The sequence below is a fragment of the Tympanuchus pallidicinctus genome, unplaced genomic scaffold (genome assembly GCF_026119805.1).
Source record: "Tympanuchus pallidicinctus isolate F22 unplaced genomic scaffold, pur_lepc_1.0 scaffold17, whole genome shotgun sequence".
NCBI classification, from domain to species: domain Eukaryota; kingdom Metazoa; phylum Chordata; class Aves; order Galliformes; family Phasianidae; genus Tympanuchus; species Tympanuchus pallidicinctus.
The window spans coordinates 8,022,686-8,044,445 of NW_026294690.1; the positions used below are offsets into that span (position 1 = coordinate 8,022,686).

General features: G+C 35.0%; 1 protein-coding gene across 6 annotated transcripts in view; it reads right to left on the reverse strand.

The window, feature by feature from the left end:
* Positions 1 to 21,760, reverse strand: part of ERC2 (ELKS/RAB6-interacting/CAST family member 2) — a 424,274-nt gene that overhangs the window by 359,428 nt on the left and 43,086 nt on the right. For 5 of the 6 annotated variants that reach the window (XR_008205671.1, XR_008205672.1, XR_008205673.1 and 2 more), the window contains exons 3-4: positions 8,658 to 8,681; positions 7,603 to 8,019 (exon numbers count right to left, since the gene is read on the reverse strand). Coding sequence is in view for 3 of the 6 variants with exons in the window: in XM_052678735.1 (XP_052534695.1) it covers positions 7,603 to 8,019; positions 8,658 to 8,681 (441 nt within the window). In the remaining 3 variants the exon portion in view is untranslated. The remainder of the gene's footprint in view (positions 1 to 7,602; positions 8,020 to 8,657; positions 8,682 to 21,760) is intronic. The other variant, XM_052678737.1, reaches the window with a different exon arrangement.

Sequence of the window (21,760 nt, forward strand, 5' to 3'; positions counted from 1 at the left end):
GCTGCAGATTACTGCAGCTTACCTGAAGATCACAGTAACTCATAGGATGCTTTGTAAACGACAAGTTTAATTAAGAACTCAGTGAACTCCAATGCTGATGTATTTTTGTGTACTGGGAAATCTGTATCATTATGAACCTCACAGTGCATATGCATGAAAATGCACATCTGCAGAAGTCTGACTACTTCAGAGAAAAAGTGAGGCGTATGGAACTGAACTTGTGGTGTCCGGGACACATGTGGAGTAGTAAGGAAATACACTGCATTTAACATTGCCATAATGAAGTATAGATAGAACTGAATTATCCCAGTTACTCCTAGGAGGCTGTATGATGGAGAATGGTTTGCAACAAGGGGAAGAAAACTGGGCTGGTTGACTAGCACAGGTCCTGATGCTGTACTGTTTTACACAACGCTCCCTGGCACTACTCATAAGCATACTGCATGCATATTGCTGCACTGGGGTTTTAATGAGATCAGGCCTATCGTTTTCCCATTGTAATTCTAAACACCAACTACCCAGGGGATAATATTTCATGGCTTTGTTTTTTACAGAAACTGCACTATTTCGATGGATAGTTTACACAAGTATCTTGAAAAGAGTACGAAGACAGAACCAGAAACCAATACAAAAACCAGTCCATGCATTACTCCCTGCCTCCCAAGCTTTAAGATCTGCAGTCATATAACAACCGCTAACTGGAAGGAGAGAACTTTAAAAATTCAAGCAAATAAAAACATACATTCTTTACTCTTGGACTATCATGAACATTTAGGAATGTTTAGTTTTTTTAGGAAATCGTAACACAAATTATCTTATTATTGAACCCTATGAAAAGTCAGATGAATAATGAAAGAGCAAGTAGAGAAGTAATTGATTTGATGGAAAGCTACCATCCTCTCAATATATAACCTTTGGAAGGTCTTCCAATGTGGATTTTCGTGTTAAATACTGAGGCAAAGAAAAATATATTATAAAAAAAACTAAGATCGACATTTCTGTAAATAAATTTATACTCAAGAAGATAAAAGCTGTCAAGAATCAAAGCTGATTAAAGCAATGTGACCAAAGAAATATATAATAGTTAATTATTTATAAACAGATGAAAATAATGCATTTTGCAATTGCAAATATTTAAAGGAAAGCATGCAAAGCACATTCCCTTCCCTCAGATGACCTTTCACTTTAGCTAGAGCTAACTCCACTCGTTTGAAGTGAATTCAGAATGAGATTGCCAAAATATAAGAGCATAAGAATTTTTTTCAGTAGAGTAGGATTTTAAACAGAACTCAGTGACACACCTTTAAGAAGAACCTGTTTGCAACTACCAAGAACAGCAGCAGAAAACCAAGTAAACATTTTTCTGGAGGTCAATTAATAGTTATTTTTCTTCTTCTAATTGTATCAGTAGAACTTGGACTGTGTTCAAAACCTTCAAATATCATGTCTAGAATGGAATACAAACTATTTAAAGAAATAATAACTGAATATCAATAATAACTGAACTTTCTTCTGATCCACATCACGTAGCACTTTTCCAAAGTCTAGATTAATTCATTCTTTCAAATCTGATCCCCATCAATCAACCCACTAATCCCATTGACCTCACTGGGATGACCCACTGAAAAAACAGTATTTGGATCCAAGTGCTTTCAAATATACCCCTATTTTGGCAGACACACCTTTCACAATACAGAGGGCTTTCTTCATCAATGTTTTAATTAAATCTTTATGCTGAAATAGGACATATTTACACTCATTGTCAAATTTCACTAACAATGACTTATTTGACAATAAATATATTGAGATTTCCCTAATCACACCAGACTATCAGGCTCATACTCTCAACATAATATCAAACTTTTGCCATGAATATTTCACGAGGGAATCAATACTCGTACAAAATTAGGATAAATGGTGACCAGATGAACTCCAGTTCCAGTAGTTAAAAGGCTGCATGTTCCTTCTGAAGAAAGGAGTCAGACTGTTTCAACAAGAAATTTACATCTGTTTACTTCATTAGAAATCTTGTTTCATTAAAGGGTTTGATCTAACACTTTATGAAAATCAGGGAGAGTTCATACTATTCTAGTGCCTACAGTACTCTTTCACCCTTATTAATGTCAGAGCCCATGAAAATATAAATACAAAAGTCACCTTATCATATATATAGTTTAAGATGTATGCAAGGAAAAAAATTAGCAAATAAAAAACAGTACTTCCTTTTTAGGAGGTGGGTGTTGGTTTGGTTTTGTTGCTGGCGGTTTAGGTTTAATACAACACAAAAAAAGAGTACTAGATCTTCCCCCTCAACAGAAAGATTGTTGTTCAATGGAAAGTTAGGTGGAGACCTGGGCAGTTTATTGGCTTACCTTTTGCTTCATTGCCCTAATCTGTAAAAGAGGCATAGACTACTAGGAAAGGCATTGAGAAAAAGTATTAAAAACAGAGACATGCAAATATTATGGCAACACAGTCCAGTAGACATAAAATATATCAATTATATTTTGACTGCTGATGTTCTAGAAAATATGTTCATGCTCTTTTTAATTTTGTGTTTCATGATTTTTCTCTCTTTCTAGAACAATTTCTTTAATTGCTTCTCAAGTATCAACATTCATTTCAAACTGATATTTTTTTCATATTCTAGATTCCAAACTAGCGGTGATGCTGTCATGTCCTAACTGAAAAAAACAATTTGTAAGTAAAAAGCTTTATGTCCTCCACATGGACTTTTAAAAACTATTGCAACCAAGCACCCCAGCAAGAATATTATGGGGAATAACAAAACCTGAATGGGCTACCTTAGAAGTGTATTTGTTCTCTAGAACATAATCAGCTTCTGTCTACTTTTTCTTGCCTGGTGTGACTGTAAAGTCCTTCTGTATACCTAAGAAGTCACCTTAAAAAACACATTACTATTGATATTTTGATAGAAAATGATTGTCTTTATAAGTACTGATTAGATTAATATTTTGAGCTGAGCCAGGAGAAATAAAAGGAAAGAAGCACTAATGAACCTAATAAAGACACTCAGTCTAGAATGGTTGTTAATCTGTGTAACTAACTACAGGGAAGAAATGTTTGGTGTCGATAAAGCATTTCCTTAGTAAATTACTACTGGCTCCAGTGTAAGACATTTACAGTAAACACCAAAAGTCTGCAAGGCATCTGTTCTACTCACAGTGGAAGAAAGAACTTTACTCCATTAATAACTTTAAAAACATGCAATAAGTAATTCATGATGGCAGTTCAAATCCTATCATCAACCATCGTTATTTGACCAAGCTGAGTTCAAAGATAGAGCAAGTTTTAAAAAACCCTTGAAAGTTTAAAAGTGCACTTTAAATTATAATAAAGCTGTGTTCTTCTTTCTAAGTGTAGAAAGAAAAGACCATGGCTTTAAACCATGTACAACAACATTATTTTAAGAATACATGCAAGATAAGAGTTAAAATGTATATATAAAATCCTATATGATCTCAGATTCCATTTTAGTGAATTTGTACGCTATATAGAGAAGGCATGTGTAATCTATGCGTATGTATATATAATAAAATACTTGCTGGAATTTTAACATTTGACTTTACTAGAGATTTAGTGGGACTTTGCCTAAGGCAAGCTTTTAATAGCAATAATAAAAAAATACTTAATGGTACTTAAGGTAAATAATGTGTGGTCACTATGTTTAAAAAAAAGTAATACCAAACATCTGTGCTAGATTTCCACATGATAAAATCACCGGATTACCTACAGTTCTCCCAAAATTATAGAGAAAAAATGTTTATTTAAAATCCTAGAAAATTCATTTGATAATCAATGTAAGTATTAAAAGGCAGGCATCTTTAATGACAGAAATGTATATTTCGTGATATACAGGATACTTATTTCTGAGCATAAGGACACAATGGTATGACATCATGGCTTCAAGACAGATTTCCTTTTCACCTGTTAACGTACAAACGAAGATTGCCAGGCCCAAGAATGTCCCTCTACTTACGTATGTGTATTTGAAAAGGCTACTTTGTTACCTGAAGAACAATTTCCTTACCAAGCATATGCTATATCATTTTGTCTCAGAAAATAACAATAAAATCCAGCTATCTTAAGAAAAGGCTAGTAAAAATACTTCAATGAGCTGAATTTCTTACAGACAAAAGATTCAGTCTGGCTCAATGAAGGGAAACTGAGTATACAGATGCTCTCAGAAACCATGAAGAGGAGCTCCATATTCTCTCCTTAGTAGGTTGTATATTCAAAGCTGAAGCTGAAAGACGTGCTTACACTTCATGCTATTTAATCTGATTATTTTTTCTTTCTTTGCAATAAGAAACTAATGAAATTTTTGCTATAACTACCACAAGTCTGGGAATCTAGCTATTCTTGCGAAAGTTTATTGCCTGTATTACAAATTCCGTAATACGCAGAAAATCACATTTTTTGCATAGCTTTTTTCCCCAATAAGTTTGTTTTAATGAACCTCACCAGCATAGACATTCTTTGCGATTCCTGTAAGAGAAGAGCAGGATTCCAACTTCAGCTGAAGTTTCCTCCAGTGTAATAAGGCTTAAATTTGCCATTCCTAGAGCTCTCAAAGAGAACTTGAGTAAACACATAATTAGAAGCTCGCCTTTGTGAAATAAAAGTTTGAAGATGCACTAGACTGTAAGCTGCAGAAAGGTATAGTATATGAGGGGCAAGTGGCTAACATCCCCAAATCACCCCAAATCTGATAATAATATGAAAACAAGGAAAAATGGACAGGTTTATATTCCAGAGGCATATTCTTATGCCTCTGGTACGTTAGCTATTTCTATCTCTCTTTTCTGCAGTTTCTCCAAGAAATATAATCTACAGTTTGGAGAAATTCCATATCTTCTGAGGCAACTATTTTAACTTCTACAACTATTCATGGAAAGAAAAAGAAACAAAGCTTTTTTTTCCTCTCCTTTTCCACATGATTCTTGGATATCTGCATGTTAATTTGAATCAAGACAGTAGAATACTGGTTTCTGGTAACGTGCATACTTCACATGCAGTAATAATAGCAACTTGTAAGAACAATAATAGCAAAGCTAATTAAAAAACACATTTGCAGGATTTGATCAAACATTACGTTACAGAGGACAATATATTAGTTTTTCAGGAACATACTCAATATGAGCTCAATATTGCAACCTGTGAAAATACAGAAATCAGAATATTTTAATTGAAATTCTGTAACAACAAATATTTTGTTAAAGACAGGTAAAAATGAACAAAATTTGAGTGAATACTAAATCATTCCTGAGAGGGATTGAAAATGCTTCCAAGTTTTGGTTTACTGCCACAACATTCCCAGGGGAGTTGGAGAAAAGATGGCATTAACAGTTAGGTTGAAAACCTGCAACCTCTTGTTGAAAAATGGAATCCACTAAGACTACTGCAAAAGATTCAGCACACTAATTTATCAGGCTGGAAAACTGTACTTTTTAGGATGAAGACTGCATGCAGTAACAGCAATTCCAGTAAGCACAGCAGAAAACAAAGACTCACTGCACTACACAAAGGTCAAAAGAGGAACAGTGTTTTTTAACAAATGAATAAAATTAAATACTGAATTTCTAATATTCCCTCAAACTGTGTAGACAACTTCCAGTCACAAGACAGCAAAAGACAAACAAATCAAAACCCATAAAACAGCCTCAGGAGCAGAGCTGGAGAGAGGGAATTTCACACAAAGCTTCGGATTCTTAAAGCATGAAGGAAATTCTTACCCAAAATCCCCAAATCGATAGATAGTTCCCAAGCTGACACAGAGATTCTGACCAGCAAACAGTAAATTTTAAACTTTGACAAGTCTCCAAGGCATATCATAAGCATACCATAAACATAAACTCCATCAAACCCCTCTGTACACTTGTTCTAGAGGAAAGATAATTACTTTATCCTCAATATAAATTTAGAGATAAACAATTTTCTTCCTGGCTCCTGAGAGCAATCCAGTGGGAGCTATGAAATATCTTGTCTACTTTCCATGCTCTATTTAGTCCTTTTTCTCTAACTGCTCTTGGAAGGCCATTCCAGAGCTGGACGACTATGCAAATTAAAAACCTTCTTCAAATTTCTGCTTTATTCATTTCCAGGATGTGTCTGAATTAGTAATTACAAATGTATGTGATAATGATGCCATAGATGAGGCACAATCACAGAACAAAAAACAGTTAACATACAGCAGATCATCCATGTTTGAAACAGACTGTCTTTCTCTGAAATCAGATTTAATCCAGAAACCCATCTGATAGTTTAAGCACTTCTCCCACAACTCTTCTTACAATAAATACAGTATCATTAACTCCTTAAGCAAGTCCTTTCAGAATCCTCTGACTTTCAGACTCCATTAAGTGGTGGCATCATTTTTTAATGAACGTTCTGCCTGAGAAAAGACCCAGGAGGATCCACATCTTCACTAAAAATCTTTAAATCTATGATTGTGCCCAGTAAATTTTCCAGTGTTTCTGAGATTGAGAAGGGCTCCAGATACAACTGAGGCCCCAATACATATTTCAGATTAAAAGGAAGAAAAAGAAATCTAACATAAATCTGTCACTGGGTTTTCAGAATTCCTTTTTACTAACAAAGTAGCTGAAACCTCAAACAGTTCATCCATAGGAAAAAAAAAAACAAAAAAACCTGTAGATGTAGATAGCTATTCCTTATCCAAGAACTAATAATAGTTTTCTGTGTTCTTGTACTAATTTTATTCATGTTTTGACTTATCAGGCAAATTAGTGGTTGTTTGATTTTTTTTGTTAACTAGACCAGTAGTTCAATCAGACTTTGCTGCTCCTGAATTTCTAAGGAAATAGAGCTGGATGTCCTGATTCTCCTCACTGTAATAGTTTGTACTCTACCTCTGCAGTTGTCACCTTTCTCAGTAGGAAGCAGCAAGGTCTGTCTCTGAGGAAGACACACTGTCTCATTTCCCTGTCATCAGCTTCAGAGGCTGCTAGGATGAAGGGCAAATGGGCTTGACAACCAGGCAGACTTTCTTTCAATCATACTTCTCCCAAATCTAGCTTCAAAATTCATCAGCAAGTAATGTGGGCTTGAGGCCAAACCTCCCAAAGCACAGCACAGCCATCACTCCAGTGTGTTAATGGGGTGCTATTATGTTGCATACCACACAAGAAAATAAATTAGAAAAAGTCTGGCTACAGAAGGCAAAATGTTTGAAAACACTTTTCAAGTGTTTAAACACAAGAGGTATAAAAACAAAATGTAGCATGTACTCATTACTAGTTATTTTATAGTAACAAAAGGTGCTAAATGTCTCTTCAATAGTTCTCATCGCCTTGATTTGCTAAATATTGATTTGTCAAAATACAAAAAATCTAGAATGTATGCAAAGCACACAATGTCAAAGACAGTAAGTCTCAAATGGCACAATTACTTTTCTTCCATAATTTCTTAGTCCACTTGTTTATTTAATTTGGATTTAAAATAGATGCATCTTATTCTATGAAACAATGAAAGCAGAAAAAGAAAACACTCAGATACTTATTTCCAGACCTACAGTAAATACGTTATCTTTTAAAGAAATAAATAATGAGTTTTCCTTACCTCTCTAAGATGTATGTTTTCCTTCTCCTTCTGGTCTAATATCACTTCTAAATGATTAACCTGAGATTCAGCTTCTGCCATCCTTCGAGTTCTCTCATTGTCATCTTCCATTCCTTTAGAGGGCAAACCTTTACTTTGCAACATTTCCAGAAGCTTTTTTATTGATTCATCTCTAGCATTTAGTGTTTGTTTTTGTGTTTCAATCCTTAGCTCCATTTCTTCTAGAGTTTTTCTTAACAGGAAAAGCTCTTTAGCTTGCCTATCGTGTTCTGCTTGAAGTCTTCGAAAATTCTCCTCTGTTAGCTCAATAGTAAAATGCTCAGCACCTCGGTTTCCACTTTCTTGCTGGAGAAGATGATTAAGGTCTCTCTGGGTTCTAAGCTCATCTTGAAGAGCCTGGATTGTCATTTGCAGATGCTACAACACACAGGAAAAAAAAAAAAGGAAAAAAAAAGAATTTAGGATCTGACTGTAGAATTAGACTTCATTGAACTTTTGCTGTATGCTTCTATAAAAATTTATTAGCATTAACAATGGAAGTATACTAAATGACCTTTAAAAAAAAAAAAAATCACGAATGCATGTGACAACGTTTATAATGATGTCCTTCAAGAACTTGTAGAAAAAATAAATGACAACACACACAGGGTCAGCTACAGATAAAATAAAGAGCAAAGAAAAACAACAAACTCAAACACAAGGCAGTGACACATCCATTTGTACAGTCAGTATGTGTCTACGAAGTTGAAAGACTCAGTATTCCTTGTTTTCTAAATTGCTTCATAGACTACAGGTGGTTCTGCCCTGCATGGTGCTCAGCAGATGAGTTATAAAGTGAATCAAAGCACTCGCTGTAACTGAAGGGATTTTGGTGGGGAGCAAGGGGGAGCACTTGATTGTTTTTGTTTTTTTCTTTTGGCAACTAAAGCTATGAATATGCTTTAGTAAACAGGATTACTGTATCTCTAGTGAGCAAACAAAAAAAAAAAAACACAGTAAGCAATATCGAATTCTGGAAAAAAAAAAAAAAAAAAGACTGCAAATAGTAGACAAACCTTTGTTCTCCTGGCATCCAAAAACTGAACAGCATGGTAAATGAAAAATGAAGCAAAATCAACATAAATAAAGGTCAGATGCAAGCAAAGGAGATTCAACAGAAAGAACTGAATTCAACAAAAAGTATCTTCAACAGAAAAAATAATTTTATTGAGATATACAAAACAGCACCAACGACTTCACAATACTCAAATATACAAACCAAGGCTAAGGACAGACTTTACTCAATAGATGTGACAAGAAAAAAAAACAACATACACAATAATTAATCTCACAATGAATAATAGTAATAATATTCCTATTACATCTCACTGTGCTTTCACACTTATCTTTCACACAATATCTTCTCCTAAATTATTAGTTTTAAATTTGAGTACAGTGGTCTCTGTTCAAGAGAGAAATCTCACTCCATATTCAACACAATGAAAAATTAATATGAACAAAATCATTTCAAAGTTGAAGCATAGATTACTCTAACTTACTGTAATAGCATGTTTAATGTCTGAAAATGTGTCTCATTTTTTCTTTATTAATTACCCACACTGTACACAGAATGCATAGAAATACGAGTTCCTGAAGAGCCATATTGTATCAGTACGATTTAGATGACTTTAAATGTATAGCATCACTTTTTTTGTGTGTCTTAATGAATATTCTGCAACTCCACACTTCAGTGAAACCATAATTCATTAACACTGGAAGTCAGTATCACAGGCTTCTTCAGTTCCTTGATAGCATCTTCATTTTTAGAAGAATTGTATCTAGAGCTGTCAGCATGTAATAAACTGAATTTGAACAGAAAGAATAAAACTTTCTGAAATCACATCTGTTACCAGTCACTTCAAAAGGATAAAAAGTTTTGGATGCAGTGGAATTATGTAGTCTGAATTTGTTCTACCATTAAATGGCAATGTTTTTATAAGTGTTCGGAGCTTAAATCTCTTAATGTTTGTATCTCATTAGGTGCACACTCAGTTGAGAACATGCAAATGTAGGCTACTCATTTACAGCCCTGCTTTTACGTAATGGTAATTCTCAATGTTTCTTAAAATCTCAGCACGTTTTAAATTATTTCTATACGTTTAAAAGTTCCCAACAAACTTAATTTCAAAGTTGTTCTAGATATAGCGATTTTCTACTTTAAATCCATTACTGTACTGTTTATGATCCTGAGAATGACAGCTTTAGCACAGAAATTCAGTACATAAATCCAAATGTTCAAAAAATAGAGAAATGTTCAATGATGTTCATGAATGAATTAAAAAGACATGGGAAAGCAGTGACAGAGACAAATGCTGCAAAGTAAACAAAACCAAACTCCTTTCTTTCCAAATGCTTTTTGACTAAACTGACAAAATATTTATAGATATCTCCACCAGTTAATACAGCAGTTACACAATGTTTCCAAGCTATACAAGACTTTGCTTTAGAGAATATAGACATTCTGTTCTAATTCCTTTGAAGCTTGGAGAGAAACAAAAATTTTCAGATAAGTAATCATGGAAAAAAAAAAAAATTCCTATTAAACTTAAATTATTCATAAATTTTCAGCCAGCTTGAAAATAACCTCTTTCAAAAGATCCAAAAGAAGAAAAAAAAAAATTCACGTGGCTTTTTCAAATTAAATGTTTTGATTTTAAAACATTTCCATGCTATTTTTAATTTTAAATTTTTTTAATTGAGATAGATTTTTTAATTGAATTTTTTCCTCTTAATGAAAAACAAAAAAATAATTCAATCACTGTTTAAAAAGAAATTTCTCTTTTATTTAATTTTGAGTTCAGTCTCCACATCAGCTGGATTTTCAGTCCCAAGACATTTATTTGAAGAATGAAACTCGAATCTTTTCATTCTCTGCAAAAGAATGACTGCCTGAAGTAACCGCCTATAAAACCTGAGGAGGTTTTTTTCTACACAATTATCTCTCTACTATGCAACAGAAATTTTCAGTAACTCCTCGTATAGTCTATAAATAGTCAAAAAAGAAGTCTTCTTGGAGTTTCCTCCAATCCGTATGATTTAAAATAGCTTTTTCTAACATTACATTAGACAATACTTACTCCTTGATGCTAAAAACTACTTATAAACACCTTCCCAAAGTCAAGCAATCTCTGTACACTGTGTCTAGAAGATTATAGCCAAATCAAAGGAAATCCGTTTGTAAAATATTTCAATTTTTTTAAAACAGAAATAAAAGGGAACTTAAAATACAGATTGCTAACATGCAGCCAAAACTCTTAGATCAATACACAAATTATTAGAAATCAGAACTCAAAATAGCAAATCTGGCAAGATAAACCAGCAATAACTTTCCTTTCTGTCCCACAGCAACCTATGCACGGCGCTCTCGCGTTCTGCCCATAAATACGTTTGTTGCTGAGCACAGCAGTAGTTGTGGCTGCTTCTCTGTAACTGTTAAGCCCAAGAGCCTAAATGGCAGCAGGCTGCTGCTACCCTAACACAATCCATTTTTTGAGACCTTCAAGACTCAGAATTCTTTGAACACGATGGCCCAGATTTAGATTCGTGCTGGCACAGATTTTTGTATCTGCAGCTAGCTAAGAAAAGGAAAGAACACATGTTGCGAAGGTGGAAAGATACTGAATAATTAATTATAGCAGGGGAGGAATGTGGGAGTGCTGTGAATATCTGTCACGTTGCTTTTAGTACGTAGGCAGGACTTTGTAGGATTTGAAAAGACACACAAGCTCTATCACGCTTTCCATAATTTCTATTAAAAACAGGCCAGCTGACAAGGACTTACAGAATGATTCCATGCTTCTAGGGAACACATAAATAGTTCTCACAAAACTTTTGCAATCTTCCCTTACAGCCCAACTACAAGTGGCAATCCATTGAACTGCAGTGGATGTTCCCATTAACCTTTTTCTGAATTAGGCACAACACAAGTTTCTACAATTTGCCCCCGAAATTTGAAACAGAACTATGAAGAATTAGCAATCCCCACTTGGTTGACTGGCTTCCAACTCTTGCTCTACATGTGGACATCAATCCATGCAAAGAGGCTATTCACAGACAAATCACCTGCAGAGAACTTTCCTGCCTCAGCACACCTTGGATCAGAGCACAGGAGCATTTCAGAGCATCTCAAGGCCTTCGATACATGGTAAACATTGGAGAAAAAGAATATTGGAAGATTGACCGATTTAACATAATTATCTACAGGCATACAGAACTTCTATTTTACATCACTGCCCTCGCACCAAAAGTGAAGAATATATTGAAAATAGTCAAACAAATAAAACCAAATAATTGGGAGAGGAAAAAACAAAACATACAAAGAAAAAAAAAAACTTAATAGTAACTTGAAAGGAAGCAACAAATTCTATGTAACATGAAAGAAGAAAAGAATCATAGTAGGAGCTGTCTTGACTGGGAAAACCAGCCTGAAGGATTTGGTGGCAGACAATAAGTGGTCATTGGTTATTATCAAGTGATAAACTTAGAAAGTGTGTCATGCATGATTTACTACACATTTCCTGTAATATAATGATAATCTATCCAATTTATTCCACAGACAAAAATCACTCAAATTTGGAAATGAGGGGTAAGGAATTCTGAATATGTTTCTCCTCTAAATGGTTCACTACAGCTAAAGAGGACAATGTCAAGATCACCCAGTGTAGGCAAAACAACTATTTCTGTAGCCATTCAAGATGATTCACTGCTTTGGTGCTTCACCTAAACAGAGTGATAGGTAGTAGCATTTTTCCACTACTTCAAGCCACTGCCTTTTGGCTTCTGACTCTCACTGTTCCATTTTCACTTACTGATTCTTCTGCTTCTTTCCCATTCTGGTTGAAAAGGTAAAACGTATTAGGCTTTTTCCTATATGACTGTTGCTGTAAAGCCAGGTAAGATAAGAAATGACTACTGTCACAACTGTCTCTGTCCTCTCAACATCACAGCATTTATGTGGTTGTGATAGACAAACAGCCTTCTGAAGCGTAAAACAACTGAGAACAGAACCCTGCAAGCTTAGAAGGAATAATCTAGGAAATAAAGCAGTTCTAGGCAAAAAGCAATCTCATGCTGCAGTGCAGGATGTGGCTGAACTGCCTCACACCATGCAGGTTCGCAATATGAGAATGTACAGCAGTACTCCAAGGTGGAAACATGACAAGATCTTCCAGAAGCAATATCAAACAATCTTTCTGTCTCCAGCTGCTTTTTTCCCCTCCCTTCCCTTTTATTAGTACATAGAAAAATAAAAAGAGCTTTTGACAGCTTTATTATCTGTTACAGACTTTTGAAAGTCATGTCTAACAGTATTTTTCAAAATATATTCTTTGAACTTAGGATGACTGTGCAGTTTCTGCAGCTAACTTTTTGAGGATATGGGGTATATTACTAAGCAGATTTGCATGATCACATTTTTTCTATTGTGCACACTACAGAGGAAGTAAACTGTACTAACTATAATACCCTGTGTTTTGGGACAAAGGCTGGATTGGCTCATACACTCCAGCCTCTAGCAGTGGCAAATGTCTAATGATACAGAAGACAGTGAAAACACAACTGTAGCTACAGAACAGTGTTTGTAACTTAGGAGACATAACAACAAAATATACTGTTGGCTTTTTGTTTTTTATTTTCCGAATAGAGATTCAACACTTGATCTATAACCTGCCACTACTCCAATTTCAGTCTTCAATTTATGAGGTTCCAGTGCTGAAAGGTGACATATTTCCTAAAGGCAATAAATTGCATCCAAACCAATACGTACATTAACTTCAGTTATATTACTGAAACAAGCATGAGAATTAGATTTGCAAATATTTACACCTAAACGTTGTTAAGTGCTACTTTGCAAACCTTCAGTTTCTCCTGTAAGAGAAAAACAAAAAGGGGATTGGAGATGTTTTCCTCATCGGTATAAATCAAGAAATAGATTCTTCCATGTATTTGGCTCACCATCTAAAGTTGGGGTGCTGGAATTGTAAATAGCACTGAAGGACTAATTAACAAGAATTTTGCTTGAATGAGGCACCACTGAGGAAAACATTATAGAAGATGCAACATCTAAGGAACTACAGAGGCTTCAAACCACATACAAAAAGACATTTTCAGCATTCAAATTTCTGAAGGTGTAACAGATGTGAGACAACATATGTATAACAGTTTATTGGTGCCCTGTGTTTCAAAAGGGCAGGTTCTTGTTTATTTGCTTTCTTTAATTTTTCTTTCTTTACACACTTCTAAATTTAGTGTCTTGTCAAATTTGATAAATGCTTGCTCTCAATACTGTGCTTTGTGAGCTAAATAACGAACCTTGTCATGTATGTTAGACATCTGCATTTCTTAATATAGACGTTGTATTTAATCTGCCCTAACCTATCAGGCTTTGTGACTATTCAGTCAGCTTTTCTTGGTGATTTCCCACAAATACTTTAATGAAAAACAACAGTGGGAGGAAAATATCACCTAAGAACTCAATATAATTGTACAAAAACATATCTCAGTTTATAACTGAGGGCTAACTGCAGGCTAAAACATTTTAGTATTGCAAATTTCAGAGTAGTTTTGCACCTAATTCTTGCAGCTCAATCTGTAAACCCATTTCTTTCCCCATTCCTCTATTTGCTATGGGCTTAAATGTCATTTTTCATTAATTTCCTTTGCTTTGCTGTTTGCCTTACGTAGGCCTGCCATTACAGATCGACTTTCTCATTCTGCCAAAACATATTTCTCACAGTATCACGAAGCATTGACTGTACAACTCTAAAGCATCGAAAATCATTTGTTAAAAATAGTCTGTATATCTGAGATCTCTCTTTCTACAATCCCTTCCTCCTTTCTTCTACTACATTTTTCCAGAGTAGCCAATAATTTCTGTGGTGAGCAATTTTATTTCTGATCTTTAAGTTCACTTTGCCCCTAAAATCCAACTTTTTTTTTTTTTTTTTAAAAAAAAAAGAAAATTAGTTGAATACATTTTGATGAATAATTTATTCAGTGGGGAATTTCTTACATTTATCAAATACTTCTTTCAAGTTTCTAAGCAGCTTTACCAAAGCCCAAATACAGTCTTGTCTTCATGCAGACACAGAAGAGTTTACTTATGTCCACACATAGTTATGGAAAGGTAGTTATTTTTTACCTTGTGTAAGAAACAAAATAAACCTAATTTTCTAACAAGAAAATCAAATGAGTGTGACCTTCATTTTCTTAACTTCACTCAGCCTACTTCATGTTTAATATTCAAAGTTCCTTCTAAGATTATTCTCCTTATCTTTCGGCACTTTTCCTAGTGCTTTCATTCTCACATTTTCACCTAAGCAGCACAAGCAGCACACTTTTGTGGTATTTTACTGCTTTGCAATGCAAGGCATTAATCAGCTCTCATCTGCATGCCTTTAAATAAGCCTGAGGCACGCAGTTTCTCAGAAAGCTTTGACTTGTTGCTTAAATAGACAATTTGTTTTAAGTCAATCAACTTGTTTTTGAGTCAGGAAAATCTCACATTAAATACTTGCCAACAATTATTAATTCTTCACTAAATCACTCCTAAAGGAAAATGTTAAGTACTTTCTAATAAACTGAGAAAAAAGATTCAAGTCTCCCAAAACAACCTCTTTTGCAATATAGATTGACAGCACAATAAAGATGCAAAAAAGGCAATAGTTTATTACTATTGCATAACAAAAATGTCAAAAGAAGATACAACAAGAATGGCAATCCAGAACACTGCTGAATTATGAACATGAGCGATTGAGCACGTTAGTGCAAAACAACAGATTCAGCTCTATGATGGACTTTCAATTTAAGATTCATGAAATAGCTAAATAACTGTGAGCACTGAGTAAACATTCAGACAATCTTTCAATCATATTAGTATTTTAAATATTGCTAACTTTCTATAAGCAAAACAAAATCAAACTACAGGGAATAACCCAATGATTTCAAAAAATTAAAAATTTAAATTCCTCAGAGCTTTGAACCCAGGGTTGATTCCCTCCCTTTAGTTCTTCATTTCTCCCTGATGTTCTGGCCCAAATTCCTAACAATATGAGGTCTCAAACATCTTGAGCACTTCTGAAATAGCTCAGGAATTTTGCTGCTCTGAACCATTTCAAGTGCATCATCCAAAAAAGAGCAGAAAGATCACCAATCTTCACATATGGATGATTGTGCTACTTCAAAAACAACTTTGCTGAGCAATATTTAAGAGAAGGCCTAAAACTCAATATTCACAATACTTCCATGAGCATTTCCTACACTAAATATTGTACAGGCCAAAATTACACTAATTTACACAGCCAATATATGATAGCTGTGATGAAACGTCATCAGCAACAGCACTATGTCACTTTACTGCTCAACACTCAGACAAGATTAGCAAAGAAGAGGTGGACTTTCTTCAGTGGACGGCATGAGAAACCAATACTATGTAAAGCTACAGGAAGAGATCTTTCCCTGATATCAGTCTTGTCAAACAAACTGGCAAAGACACAGAGGAATAAACTGAACTTGCAGTAGGAACTGAGCATTTCCTCAATCATAAAACTTGTCAACATATGACTAGTCTGAAAGATCAGAATATTCTTTGTTGCAAACTTATCTTCTAAACGTATTTATCTTTTGATTTTGAAACTATTTACTTTCAACACTGCCATTAGGAAAATGATATGAATGTAAGTTATTCATGTGAGAACTTCAAGCACAGCTTCTGATAAACCAGAAATGTTTTTATTTTTTAAAAAAGAGTGATAAATCAGGTTGCAATTTCAAACTCCTTCCTATCCTTCAATCAGGAAAAAAAAAAAAGACAACCATAAAAGAGCACTCTTCAGCTTCCAATTTGTTCATTCTCTACTAGCAATAGTACTGTGAGCTAATTAACCAGAATACATAATCATTTCCCATTGAAACAATTTGAAAAGGAAATTTAGAACTGCGTGTTCAGCTACAGTCAAGGGAAAGGGAAAAAAAGAAACAGGGATTTTTAGTAGCATCAATCTAAAGTCTTCAGTCAGATCAAACATAGAAAAACAATGCATCGCAAAGAGAGGCAACCATCTGGAATGAGATTTTGCCCAGTTTCTGAAGAAGTGGTGTAAATCTGCAGGAAGGAGAAATCATTAAGGAAGCAACAGTTGTGGCATGTGGTAACATGTGACATGGCTGCAGAATTATGCCCTCAGAAGTCAGAAGATTGATTCTGCAATTACCTTTCTTAAAAATTTATTTAGTTTTGCCGAATTTATTGAGAGTCCTCTCGCTTATGGCCTACATAAATTCAGTGCGAGAATTAAAACCCTGCACTTGCTCAGTTTTCCCACGAGATGGTGCTAAATTCATACCCTGCAGAAAAGCATTAACAAAGCAGAAAAACACGAGGGAAAAACTGCAGTTACATGCCTCATAAAAATAACGATAACAACGCTAATTTGCCTTTACATAAGAATAAAGAATTTCAATTAGGGAAAAATAAAATTAGCACTCTAGTGTTCTTCTCTTAGAAGAGTGAGCAATTTTCCCCTCCTAATTCAAAGAGTTAAGGGCTGAGTGAGAGGATGCACGTATGTAAGATATGCATGGACAGCCACATATCCCCCCTAGAATTACATAAATCAAAACCAGGGATTGCTACAGTAATGTTCAAACTCAAATCAAAGCATTACTACTCTGAAACTTTGCTTTAATTCATAAGTTTAGAACTTTTAGCACATACATTAAGGCCAATTCACTAATAAAAATAACTACTATTAATCCTCCTCAAAACTACGACTCTGAAGGATACAGGATACAGAAGAACATGGTGTTGTGGCTTTTTTTCCTTCTTATGGAAATTTTTCTAAACCTGCTAATCGCTGACTTACAGATGGCTGCAAATGCAGTAAGCCTTGGCTCGTTGTTCCATGCTCTGATTCAGAACCAGAATATTTGTACACAATAAATTATTTCACTCCCCTACTTACATTAACACTGGGCTGTCAATGCTGAACACAAGCAAACTGCTTGCACTGCAAACACCATCAGACACTGACAGCCAGTTGCACAGTTTGTTCTTGTATGTTTAAATGTGGGACAGCATTCACTCAAGTAAAAAAGACAAATACAACAAGAACATAAAAAACTCAGTACTGCAAAAATAACTACCTAATTAAATGCCAATTAAATATTCAAGAATATAAGTTCTAATCCCTGTTGACTTATATTACTTAAACATGCCTATAAAAACTGTTGTACATTTCTATAGGAAACAAATACCAAATTAATGGTGCGATTCTGAAATTAGACCACAATACCATGAAAAGTTACTGCTAGGGTTAGAGATCTAACAATAAACGACTACAGGGGGACAGTAACATTCTATTTTAAACTACTAAAGATTCTCTACAATTACTTTTTTTTTTTTTCTTTTTTCTAGTATTTACTGGTGGATTCTTTTTTGAGACTATAACGATATTAATTGCTACAACACTGACTTCGTAGTGCATCCTTCAGTTGGCCAACTGTCTCACAGTGGTTCAAAGCCATGAAGTGCAGGGAAGCCTCCAGTGAGCCGCTCAGTGCCAGTTGCAGTGAAATAAACAGAAATGAAGGGGAGTCTGGGGACAACTGCATACCTCAGTACTGAATTTTAAACTGACAACACTGTGCCTTCTGTCAGCAGTCCATTAGTACTGTACAATACCTTCTTCCTGTCTCTCAAACTGCTCTTAAGTAAGCATACTGTAAGACCATTCTGACTATGCATCTATTAAGAAAGAAAGGAGTTACTAAGTTCTGCCTTTCAGCCAGACAAAACAAAACTTAATACAGGCAAGAAAATGTGAAAGTGAATTCAGGATCAGGTACATGCATCATTTTCACAAAACACCATGCAAACTCCAGAAGCACAGAGCTGCTAATGGCTTCTTTTCAACTGCCCTATGCTACAGATCAGAACGCAGCAAAATCTGGGGGGTGGGGTATGGCATATTGAGCCACCTTGGAATGCAAAAGACTTATTTAATCATGACTGCTAGAGTTTTTGCCCCTATCACATGCTTAGACATCTGCTGACTATATAATGCAAACCCATTGCAGTTTAAGTACAGATTTGTAATCAAAAATGAATATCCCCATCAACATATCCTCCTCTAATCTCCAGTTTTACCACTGAATGTTTAGAGAGGATTTTTTCTATACTGTGTAATAGAGGATGAGAATATAGAATCAATACACAATATCTAGGATGTTCCATGCATCCCGTTCCATTTCTGTAAATTATTTAGTAACAATTATGGGCTCTTTCAGATACTTTGTTTTGTAAGAAATGATGTGAACTTATACTTTTCTACTCCTAAATTCGTGCTCAGATTCATCTTTCTCTGGGTCATTTTATCTTACTCTCAAGCAGCACAGAAGAGATGGAGCACATTAACCACCTGAAACTGCTCTACAGCTTATAGCTGAAATATACATCTCCTTCTTCTTTCTTCCCTACTCAAAGTTTTCTCTATGCATTTGCCACATCTCACTCATACCTGATCTATTTTACTCTATATAGATTTTTCAATCTCAGCTTTCCTTTAGTCATAGCATTTCCCCCAAAAAATATTGTTTTGTAGATGAGAATATGCTTTATCAAATAGCGTTATTGTTCTCTTTGTACCTATTGTAGTTTCACGGAAATAAGTAGGAGGCATTACTTTCAGAGGAACCTACATACACTGCTACACAAATGATAAAGGAGGCGAAGATTCTGATCCTGTATTGCTATCTGTTGATCCTTATGCACAAAGAAGCCGAAAGTCGCCTGAAATTGCAAGTACTCTTTTTCTCCTTAACAATCCCACTGCCTTCACAGTGACAGAAGATCACAGATCACTGACAGTGAAGGATGAGTTTGGAAAGCAATGTGACCTGTTAGTCTTTTTCCCACACTGCAAACTTTTTACAGTTTTATCCTTTGGCCCTAGCTTTCTCAATTCAAACCCATAAAACCCCATCCATTAGAAATTCCTTCCAAAATAAAAAAGAGTAACCACTCTACAAAGGATAATCTGACAGCATCACAAAATCACAGAATTGTAGGGATTGGAAGAGACTTCTAGAGATCATTGAGTCCAACCCCCCAGATGATATGAAGTAGTATATTTCACCATTCTCAAACAATGAAATATGCACTGGTTAGAATATTAGAAATATTAATTATTCTGTGCAATCAACCTCACCACTGCCAGAAGCAGTAAAAATCCTGCAGCAATTTACTGCACTCACTGAAACTCAAGTCGATGTCCTTTATATCTGGATTGAATTAGATTCCAAAAAGTGATGAATTGTATTTGTGTAACTTAGCACCTCCTAACCACAGTAAGAATTGGACATGGCACAGCTCAGGTCACTAACAGCTGCAAAGGATAAACTGCAAGGGAATTATTCTCCATTATGCCACATACTACATCTTCTATCATTTCCTTCTCCCTCTAACTGTAAAGAAGTGCATCTATGCCAGCTTGTATCAATTGTACTGTAATGCAGATGTTCCTTGAGGTGTAAGATCTGTGCCAGAAATCTCTAGATTAAACCAAAATACAAAACTTTCAGAGGAAATTCTAGAGGACAGAACCTGTGATGAGTGATAACTTTCACTAGTCACTACAAATCAAATATACGTATGAATCTTAAATCCTTGAATATGGTGCTAGAGGACAACGTTTCTGCATGAAACTGCCATTTTGTTCTGTTTTTAAACTGGAAAAAAAAAAAAAAAATCAGTACAGTGGTTTTAATTCTGTCACTACTGCCCAAGCATGTACGTACTCTTAAAAATGAGACCACAGAAGAGTTGGTTAACTAAACAGTATTGTTCTAATGACATGCACAGAGAAATCTGTGCTAAAAACACTGTTCATTTCTGCTTCAAAGTAGATTGATCTATATTTGCGGGCCAAACTGCTGCTGAAAACACCAAGCAGACTGATGATCACAGGCTAATTTAATTCTTTCCAACTGGATATGCAGGAAGAAGTTGCTTAAAAAAAAAAAAAAAAAAAAAAGTAAGCCATTTTCTGCACATTTATTAAAAGATATTTCTACACAAGTAAAAATTTATTGGGGCCCCTTCGTGCTGTGAAGCTGTCAGTCTGTGAGGAAGAGGTGCAAAAATCAAAACAGCCAGATTGTTCAAAGAGGTGAAAAGGACTCGGCAGGTAAAAGTATGATCAAAGAACTGAGGAAAGAAGAACAAAAGACATAGAGGAGAAAATACAGTGGAGCTTAAAAGTTATTATGCTATGTTTTATCTCTAACAGGAATACTTGCCAGATAGATGGCAGTGAAAACTGCATTGCGGGCTCTATATTTCTTTTTTCATATGATCAATTCCTGTAGCTACTGGAGAGGCTGATTGATTACAGAAGGGAACAGGGGAAGTCAACGAAACCCTGTCCTTTTGTCAAGTCTTAAATCATTACCTCAGATAAAGCAGGATACAATCTACCAATTCTTTCACATTTTTCCTCCCTCAATGCCTCTGTATTATCTTTAATTTACCCTACTCTATGACAAAATAAAAACAAGAACAATTACAGTTTAATAACTAATTTTATTGACATGACATTGGCCTCATTGACATCTCCACTGGCAAAACAAAATCCTACAGCTCAACTAGGCTTATTTTATATCATTTTTTCTAACAGTATTCCTAATTAAAAATTCGGTGGCATACTGAACCACTTGCTATCACTTTCAATGAAAAGTATACCTTGTTAATGCTCAATGCATATCAAAGTACTCCATGTACCCTTTTTTTCCCCACTTTTATTCCCTTCACTCTATACTGTCTTCTTACAGAAGACAGCAGCTTCCATGATTCATCTGTCACAAATATTCTCATCTTCCCTACTGTACTGGTAAAACAGGTTCAGTACTGGAAATTGAAATTTGTCTGCTAAGAGAAAGCAAAGTCCAAAGTCTTGGCCACTTTATATATGAAAGCGTACCTTAAAACAGCATTCTCTCACTGCCACAGACCTTAGTAAAAAGTACTATGTACTTGTTTTTTGGGGTTTTTTTTTCATTTTTTTCCTGTTTATCAGCATTCTAGAAGAGCCTACCAAAACCTGAAGTGCTTCCAACATTGAACATG